General features: G+C 47.5%; 1 protein-coding gene across 1 annotated transcript; it reads left to right on the top strand.

Moving 5' to 3' along the window:
* Window positions 1-6: 6 nt before the first annotated feature.
* LOC120859349 (atypical chemokine receptor 2-like) lies at window positions 7-1,284 on the top strand (the record flags this gene model as incomplete). The annotated part of the gene is made up of 1 exon (XM_040235486.1): window positions 7-1,284. A coding segment is annotated over one exon (816 nt), but the record flags the coding sequence as incomplete, so codon positions are not given.
* Window positions 1,285-9,923: the final 8,639 nt, after the last annotated feature.

The raw sequence follows: 9,923 nt of genomic DNA, 5'->3' as shown, positions 1-9,923 counted from the left end.
TGGCATTGGGTCTTTGGGAGCTTCTTATGCAAGGTGGTGAGCACCCTCTATACCGTGAACTTCTACAGCGGCATCTTCTTCATCAGCTGCATGAGCCTGGACAAGTACCTGGAGATTGTCTATGCTCGGCCCTACCACCGACTGAGGACCCGAGCCAAGAGCCTGCTGCTGGCAGCCACTGTGTGGGCTGTGGCCCTGGCTGTCTCCGTTCCTGACATGGTCTTTGTGAGGACGCATGAAAACTCCCCGGGCGTGTGGGACTGCTATGCGGATTTTGGGGGACATGGGACCATCTGGAAGCTCTTCCTCCGCTTCCAGCAGAACCTCCTGGGGTTCCTCCTCCCCCTCCTTGCCATGATCTTCTTCTACTCCCGCATCGGCTCTGTGCTGGTGAGTCTGCGGCCTCCGGGCCAGAGCCGGGCCCTGAGGATGGCCGTAGCTCTGGTGGTGGCCTTCTTTGTGCTGTGGTTCCCATACAATCTCACCTTGTTTCTGCACTCGCTGCTGGACCTGCAAGTCTTTGGGGACTGCAGGGTCAGCCAGCACCTGGACTACGCGCTGCAGGTGACGGAGAGCATCGCCTTCCTGCACTGCTGCTTCACCCCCGTCCTCTACGCCTTCTCCAGCCACCGCTTCCGCCAGTGCCTCAAGGCTTTCCTGGCCGCTGTGCTCAGAAGGCAACAGGCCCTGCCGTCCAGCTATTCTGAGAGTAGCGGGCTCACTGCCCAGGAAGATGTAATGGGCATGAGTGACCTTGGGGAGAGGCAAGCTGAGAGCTCCCCCGACAAGGCTCTTGATCTCGAGCGGACTGCTGAGACTTGATTCCTAATCCTGCAGTATACTTGCTGTGTGTCTTTGCGATTGTTACTTCCCCTCCCTGAGCCTCAGTTCGTCATTTGTAAAATGGAAATAATAATAGTGCTTGTCTCAGAAAGTCTTTATGAGGTTAGTGTGTACCGTAACACACATAAAGCTTGACGATGAAGTTGGGGGTGGGTGGGCCTGCAGCTCGCTTGTTATTTTCTTTGAGAGGGAATGTAATTTCTCTGGCAGTCCAGTGGTTAAGATGCTGCACCTTCACTGCCAAGGGCAGGGTTCAACCCTGGTCAGGGAGCTAAGCATGGTCCAAAAAAAAACAGGCATGAATTTTGGATTTTAGTTCTGGTGTGCTACTCACTTGCTCTTGGGCCAGTTCCCTAGTCTCTGTGCCTCAGTATTCATAGCTATAAGACGGGACTAATAATCATGTTTAATTTCTATAAGGTAAATATTAGGATTAAATAAGTTAATGTATGTGAAGCTCCTTGTTCCTGCGCCCAGCACACTGTCAGGCGTCCATGGTGTTAGCTGCTCTAATAGCTGTACCACATTTAATCCCACGGAATCCTTTGCCATAAGTCTTATTTTATGATGAGAAAATAGCCTCGTGGAATTCAAGGGCTCTGAATAAAGCCCTGACTTTGTCTTGTGGCTGTAGGGCCTGAAGGTTTAAGCCCAAAGGCATCCCACACTGTGCAGTGGGGAAGAGACCTACCCCACTCCCTGAGCTGGTCTTTCCTGAATTCTCTCCCTGCATGCCACTCCCATGGCCCTGGACCTTTTCCCTCGTGTCCTTATGTGGCTCCCAATTCCTTTTCCTGTTTTTCATTCACATACCATCAGCCCCACAAGCAGCCTTCCATTCAGGCATCTTGAGCCATGGCAGCATGGTCTCCTATCACTTTTCCATCTCTAGGCCCCAGCCTTCACCCCTGTGTTTTAATGAGCTAGCCCAGACTCTGAGCCTGGGTTCAAATCCCCACTCCCCTACTTACTAGCTGTGTGGCCTCGGGTGTGTTCCCTCAGTTTACTCCCAGGCAAAATAGAGATAGCAGTAGTATCAGAGTGGTATTGCCAGGCTGAAATGAATTAATACATGTAAGGTTCTGAGAACAGAGCTTGGCCCACGGTAAGTGCTATGTAAGTGGTGGGTGTTGTTGTTGTTGCTCTGGTGGCTATATCTGATGTTTTGCCAAACCCAGGAGGAAGAAAATAGAGATCCCAGTGCAGTTACCATTTCCCCAACCCCAGAGCACTTTCCACAGCCTGACACTGCAGTCAGAGTGTGAGTCACTTCACAACACCAGCCTCAGCTTTTCCAGCCACAGCTGAGCCAGGAAGGCAGGCTGGGAATGCTGGAGTTATCATCGAGTTGGGGCGGGGGTCCTATTGCTAGCTGAGCCAGGATGAGTCCAGACCTTGGGACTCCACCTCTACCACTGTCCTCTCAAAGCAGTCAGAGGAGACTTCTGAGAGACGGGAGGGGGCAGGGGGAGAGCTGTGTGTGGTGGTCACAGGGAAGTCACAGGGAGCTGGAATTGGCCTTGAACTTGGCTACAGTGGAAATAGTGGGGGCTGTGGGCTGGTCACGCTCCATAGTCACTGGCTTCCAAGGTCACTGAGGCAGGGCTTGCCCAGGCTGAGGAAGTGTTAACTCAAGAAAGGAGGCTTTTGGCTCCATTGTATGCAGGGCACCAGTGGCAGAGGGAGGAAGCAGGCCAGGAAAAGAGGCAGAGTAGGGAGAGAGAGAGGCCTGACTGTGCTAATTAATTCCGTGGTCATTTGCTGAATGCCTCTCAGATGCTAGCCTGTGCCGGGGAATTCCAACCTCTGGGAATCTCCAGTCCGCAGAGGACACAGGTGATCCTCACAAGGCGAGTGTGCATCTGAGGAGGTTGCAACCTTCTGTGAGTGCTCGGGGGGCCGGGGAGGGAGTTTTAGCAGGCTAGCGGCCCAGGCGGGCTTCTGGGAGGGGAGCATTAAGGTGGCCTTTTTAAAGGCTATAATTTCCAGATCCTTTTCCAGGGGAGCTAGCAGAATTAGTGTCCACTTGAAGTGATCTCCAGTGTTACTCTTTGTTTTATGTTATGAAAGCTGGTGTGGCCTCCTGGGGTCACGTTTGATCTTGTTTGTTTGTTCACTGGTCTCAGGCAACACACAGTGTGAGAGTGCTCTGGGGGCCTGGGAGGGGCCTGCATGTGACCCTGACCTCCAGGGCCCTCGGCTGGGGAGGAGGGCAGCTGTGGGGCTGATGTGAAAGGGGGACAAGGGGAGGTGGGGGGTGACACAGACAGGGAGAGAGCAAGACAGGTAGGTCTGCCCAGGCTCCATGGGGTCTGGATCGGGGTCCTGGTAAAGGTTTAACAACCAACTCTTAGCAGTGGCGAGCAAGGGAGGGGAAGCCCCAATATGTGGCCTTTGCCATGGTATAAACATTCCCACCATAACCAGTTTCAAGCTACTGACTTACCACTGAAGGTGGAATTGGTTAATTCCATGATCGTTTGTTGAAGGCCTCCCACGTGTTGCATTACTGGCTCTTGCCAGCCAGTACAAGCCAGGCCCACATATGGCTGACTTAGAATCTCCTCTGCCACCCCTTGATGAGGCCAGAAGTCCCACTATCAGAAGCTCATCCTTCATGTTCAAGTTTGGTTCATGTTAAAAAGGGGAGCTGGGGGAAAAGGGTATCACCAGTTCTGTTAGCGAGTTTGAGCTTGTGCTGCTGCTGCACACAACAGGGGACAAAGGAACAGAAACTTTATTCAGAAAGCCAACAGAATAGACCAAGAAGATGGCCGACTTGTATCCCAAAGAACCATCTTCCCTGAGTTAGAATTCAGGCCTTTTTTACACCCAAAGGGGAGGGGGTGTGACTGGATGTTGTAGACATCTGGGTGTCAGCCAGACCCTGGTGGGGACAGGTTAATCCTTTGTTCTTGCAATTACCCTCATGGGATTGCTCAGATGTTCCTGTAAACCTTCAACAAGACACATGTTATTTTCTGTTCCATAAATTTTTGTCTCTATATGAATGAAAAGTGTTATGCCTTTAAATGGTCAAGCCTGAGGGACAGTTAGGAGTGGGGTAACAGAGACATGAAGGGCAGTCAGAAACATGGGGTCCATAGCTCAGCGCAGCCTCTGATGATTCACTGTATGCTTTGCACAAGTAGTTCCCTTTCAGTGAGTCCCCATTTCCCCACCTGTAAGCTGGAGGAGGTAGACACCGTGCAGTCTCACCCCCTCAGTCTGAGATTCAGAGGGCACGCAAGGGTCACAGGAAGTGACCCTATTGCCACCGTGTCAAATTACCACAAATTCAGTGGCTTAAAACAGCACAGATGTATGATCTTAAAGTTCTGGAGGTCAGAAGTCTTAAAATGGGTCATCAGGACCATGTTCCTTCCAGAGGCTCGGGGAGAATTTGTTCCCTGCCTCTTCTGGCCTTTAGAGGCTACCTGCACCCACTGTCTTGGAACCCCATCCCTCTGACCTGTTTCCATAGTCACATTCCCTTCTCTGCTTCGGACACTCCTGTGCTTAATAAAGTAACTCAGTCGTGTCCGACTCTTTGTGACCCCATGGACTGTAGCCCCCCAGGCTCCTCTGTCCGTGGGGATTCTCCAGGCAAGATTACTAGAGGGGGTTGCCATGCCCTCCTCCAGGGGATCTTCCCGACCCAGGAAGATCCTGCCTCCCCTATAAAGGACCCTTGTGGTTACAGTGGCCCCACCTGGATAATCTAGGGTATTCTCCCTACCTCAGGGTCCTTAACCACATCTGTCATGTCACCCTTACGTATAAGGTAACATATCCACGGATTTCAGGGATTAGGATACGAGTATTTGGGGAGGCCACTCCATTGACCATAGAGAAGCTATGTTTCCCAAGGAGGCTCCATAAAGCCTTCAGGTGATTAATGGTGGAATCTACAAAGACAAGACTAGCTAGTGAGGGTGAACCCTGGGCAACCAAGACCTCCTGAGCTCAAATCATACCTCTCTCGAGTGGCCCCTTTTGATAACTGCTAGGGCAGAAGAGAGGCTGAGAATGAGATGGGGCTAGGGCCACAGTACTGTTGCTGAGGATGAAGCCCTTGGATCCAGATGCTGTTCAGCCAGTGACTTCCTGTGTAACTGTGCCGAAGTTACTTTGCTCTTGGATTAAGTGGGGCTGGTGGGTCCTTCCTGGTTTGCCTTATAGGACTACCACAGTTGATAAGAAGGTGCCTGGCCAGTTGTCATGTGAGTACAGGAACGCTTATTGCTGTTGTCATCTTTGCTGGTATTATTGATGAAGGGGTGGGAGGGGTTGTGGCTCCAGAGGTTAAGAGAATGTGGAAAGAGTCCCAGGGTGAAAGATCAGGAGGCTTGTGGCCCCCAGAGAAAAAGAAGGGAGCGTTCCAGGTAAAGGGAGCCTTGTAAAGGTGATCTGGTCCAGCTGGGGCATGCTGACCCTGACCTCTGGCTTTGATCAAAACAATCATCAGATTTGGTTGTTTATTAAAGCAAAAGACAGGGACTTTGAGAAGCCAGATCAGGATCAAGGTCAGTGCTGAGAGACTAGAAGAGCTGTTATTTAATTAGTGGTAACTCCTGACTGGGCTTCCCTGGTGGCTCAGTGGTAAAGAATTCGCCTGCCAATGCAGAAGACACAAATTCGCTCCCTGGGTCAGGAAGATCCCTTGGAAAAGGAGATGGCAACCCACTCCAGTATTCTTGCCTAGGAAATCCCATGGACAAAGGAGCCTGGTGGACTACAGTGCACGGGGCCACAAAAAGAGTTGGGCATGACTTAGTGACTAAATAACAACAGCTTCCTGACTGAAAACCCTAATTAGGCCCACGTACAGAAGGGCAGTCCCTCCTCCCAACCCCAGCAACTCAGACTTGCAACAAGCCATGTGCTAGAGGATGTCATGACTGCTGCCCAGGAAAGTCAGGAGCTCACCACACACAGGAGACCCCAGATGCACAGGAAGGGAGTGGAGGACCAGGAATGAAGGCACAGGGCCAAGTTCTCAAGTCCAGGCAGGAGCAGAGCCCAGCCCTAGTTAAAGCCACCCAGGCTGAGGCCTTGGGGTGGGGATAGGGCATTTATGTTTCCCCAGTCTCTGGCCCAGAGGCCAGTTGACAGAAGCCCAAGGGTGGGGCAGAGGCTCAAGGAGTAGGAGGACTCCTGGGAGAGGTTCAGCCTCCGCAGAATGCATATTTCCATCACTGGGTCACAGTGTCATGGATACTGGAAGAGTCAGCCGAGGACCTGAATCAACATTTCTTTCAAAATTCTACCCTCCTTCAGAAAGAAGGAAGGGAAGAAAGAAAAACAGACAAAATTTCTACCAGAAAGGACTGGGAACAATATTTCCAGTATATCTGCAAAAAGCTAAAATCTCACTATAGAAAACCTCTTGTAAAATGAGAATCCCAGCCATCAAAACAATAAATCATGCACAGAAGAAATACAGACTGGTACTGAACATATTAAAAAGTTAAACCTCATTTACAAGCATAAGAAATAGGGAATCTGCTGGTGACCTGGTGGCTAGGACTCAGCGCTCTCACTGCTGAATGCCCAGGTTTGATCTGACCAGGGAACTAAGATTTCACAAGCCATGCAGTACAGCTCCTCCCCTGAAAGAATCAAAACTAAAATGCAGAGGGACAAGGTGGAGTTGATTTGTATTTCGGGGTTTGTGGCCCATTACCATTACCAGCCTGCAGGCCTTATTCTGGTGACTGCACATGGGTGCCTGTTTGGCCAACAGATTCTTTTTTATCTCCTTCCTCTCTCCATCGGTGAACAATTTAATGTGTTGAACATGAAGTTTCTCTCCTTGTAGAACACAGAACAGGACTGAGCATAATCCTTGGTTCATGACAGGGTTTTTTCCACTGGTTCATGTGAGGCTTTCTTTTAAAAATTATGTTTAATAGTACAACTAAAACCTGGGAAACTGCTATCCAGGGGAACTTGACCTTGAACAGTGACCTGCTCCATCCCGTGTCGCTGGCTTCTCCTACCCAGGCAGCCACCATCGTGAGTCCTCTGCCTGTCTCTTACCTGCCTTTCACCTCTTTGTACTCCTTCATAGCATATGTTTGTATACTTCGTGAGGTGGTTTTATATATATATTTCATTTGTGTTAATTTTATTAAAAGAGTATTGTGTCTGTATTTTTATCACGTGTGTATTTTAATGGGACCTGAGGACATTAGTGTGAAGATAGAGACGCCCAGGGTGGTGATGGGGCTGCGAGGAAGGGGTCTGCGATGTCTCTTACAGTTCAGTCTTAGGAGACCGAGTAGCTGGTGGTGGGTGTTCAGTTAGATGGAGGAGAAGAGGCTGATTTGGAAGGTGGTGAACTCACTTCTGGGCAAAGCAGTAGGTTAAGCGAATGTCTGCTGAGTGCCTCCTATGTCCTGGGCATTCTATTCTTCATAGAGCTTGAAATGCTCTGCCTGAATGATCATGTTTAAGCCTCATGAGAACCCCATGAAATGGGCACAATTATTAATATCATTTTAAAGACAAGAAAACTGAGGAATTAGTAGGTTTGTAGGTTCTGAGTCTATCAACATGATGGTTCACGTCTTTCTGCTGCAAACCTAGAAGGAGGGGATAAAATATTTTTAACATATTGAATATTTACAAATGAAATTATTGATATAAAACTAAATATTTATAAATAAAATATTGTAAAAATAAATTTACTTTTAACTGAAGGGTAACTGCTTTACAGTATTGTGTTGGTTTCTGCCAAACATTAACGTGAATCAACCAGAGGCATACCTATGTCCCCTCCCTCTTTAACCTCCCTCCCATCTCCTTCCCCACTGCATCCCTCTAGGTTGTTACAAAGCCCCGGTTTGAGTTCTCTCAAATTCTCATTGGCTATCTATTTTGCATATGGTAATGTATGTTTCCGTGTCACTCTCTCCATATATCCCATATACCCCATGCTCTCCTTGTTCCTCCACCCCCGCAGTGTCCATCAGTCTGCTCTCTATGTCTCTGTCTCCACCTTGCTGCCCTTCAAGTAATTTCATCAGTACCATCTTTCTGTGATCCATATACATTAGTATATGATTATTTGTTTTCTTCTTTCTGACCTGCTTCACTCGGTATAATAGGCTCTGGGTTCATCCACCTCATCAGGACTGACTCAAACATATCCCTTTTTATGGCTGAGGGATATTCCACTGTGGGCTCCCCTGGTGGCTCAGTGGTAAAGAATCTGCCTGTGATGCAGGAGATGCAGGAGCCGCAGGAGATGCGGGGTTGATCCCTGGGTGGGGAAGGTCCCTTGGAGGAGGGCATGGCAACCCACTCCAGTATTCTTGCCTGGAAAATCCCATGGCCAGAGGAGCCTGGCAGGCTACTTTCCATAGGGTCCCAAAGAGTCAGACATGACTGACGTGACTTAGTATGCACACATGCAATATTCCAGTGTATATATGTACCGCAGCTTCTTTATCCTCTCATCTGTTGATAGACATCTAGTTTCTTCCATGTCCTAGCTATTCTAAATAGTGCTGCAGTGAACGTTGGGGTATATGTGTCTTTTTCAGTTTTGGTTTCCTCAGGGTATATGCCTAGAAGTGCGATTGCTGAATCATATAGTGGTTTTATTCCTAATTTTTTAAGGAATCTCCAACTGTCTTCCATAGTGGCTGTATCAATTTGCATTCCTACCAACAGTCCAAGAGAGTTCCCTTTTCTCCACACTCTCTCCAGCATTTATTGTTTGTAGGTTTTTTGATGATGGCCATTCTGACTGGTGTGAGGTGATATCTCATTGTAGTTTTGATTTGCATTTCTGTAATAATGAACAATGTTAGCATCTTTTCATGTATTTATTAGCTATCTTATGTCTTTGGAAAAATATCTGTTTAGGTCTTTTTCCCACTTTTTGACTGGGTTATTTGTTTTTCTGGTATTGACTTGTATGAGCTGCTTGTATATTTTGGAAATTAATCCTTTGTTACTTGTTTCGTTTGCTATTACTTTCTCCCATTCTGAGGGTTGTCTTTTCACCTTTATAGTTTCCTTTGCTATGCAAAAGCTTTTAAGTTTAATTATGTCCCACTTGTTTATTTTTGTTTTTATATCCATTACACTAGGAGGTGAGTTATAGAGGATCTTTCTGTAACTTACATCATAGAGGGTTCTGACTATGTTTTCTTCTAAGAGTTTTATAGTTTCTTGTCTTACAGTTAGGTCTTTAATCCATTCTGTGTATGGTGTTAGGAAGTGTTTTAATTTCATTCCTTTACATGTAGCTGTCCAGTTTTTCCAGCACCACTTATTGAAGAGACTGTCTTCACCCTGTTGTATATTCTTGCCTCCTTTGTCAAAAGTATGGTAGCTATAGATGTGTGGGTTTATCTCTGTGTTTTCTATCTTGTTCTATTGGTCTATATTTCTGTTTTTATGCAAGTACCATACTGTCTTGATTGTAGCTTTGTAGTATAGTCTGTAGTCAGGACGGTTGATTCCTCTGGCTCTGGCTCCATTTTGCATGGTTCTATATATTCTTTTCCAGTGGTCAGGTCCTCCTGCCTGCTCTTAGCTGTTGTTCTGCAAGATCTTCTGTGTCTGAAGGTGTATTCCTGATGAATCTGTGGAGAGAGATGTACTCCATGTCTACCTACTCCTCCACCATCTTGTTCTCCCAAAAATACTTTTAAAATAACCAAAGCAAGGGAAATCCTCAAGTGACAGAAGTAAAGAGAGCTCAAAGCCAGAGTGGACACACTAGCTAAATATAGAAGAAGCAAGCCTACTGAAGAGAAGCTCTCTCTCTCTCTCTCTTTTTTTTTTTAAAAGGAACTTCCCTGGTGGTCTAGCAGTGAGTTCAGTCCCTAGTCAAGGAACTAAGATCTTGCAAGCTGTGTAGCATGGCCACTAAATTAAAAAAAAATTACAAACCACACAAAGAAGATTAATTTTAAGCCACACATGAGGAAGGGTATACAGACTCAATAAATAGGTGAAATGGTATGTGCTGAGTCACTTCAATCATGTCTGTCTCTGTGCAACGCTATGGACCAGAAGCTGCCAGGCTCCTCTGTCCATGGGATTCTCTAGGCAAGAATATT

This window comes from Oryx dammah, unplaced genomic scaffold (assembly GCF_014754425.2).
Source record: "Oryx dammah isolate SB20612 unplaced genomic scaffold, SCBI_Odam_1.1 HiC_scaffold_651, whole genome shotgun sequence".
Taxonomy (NCBI): Eukaryota; Metazoa; Chordata; class Mammalia; order Artiodactyla; family Bovidae; genus Oryx; species Oryx dammah.
This window is presented reverse-complemented; position numbering and strand designations above follow the sequence as displayed.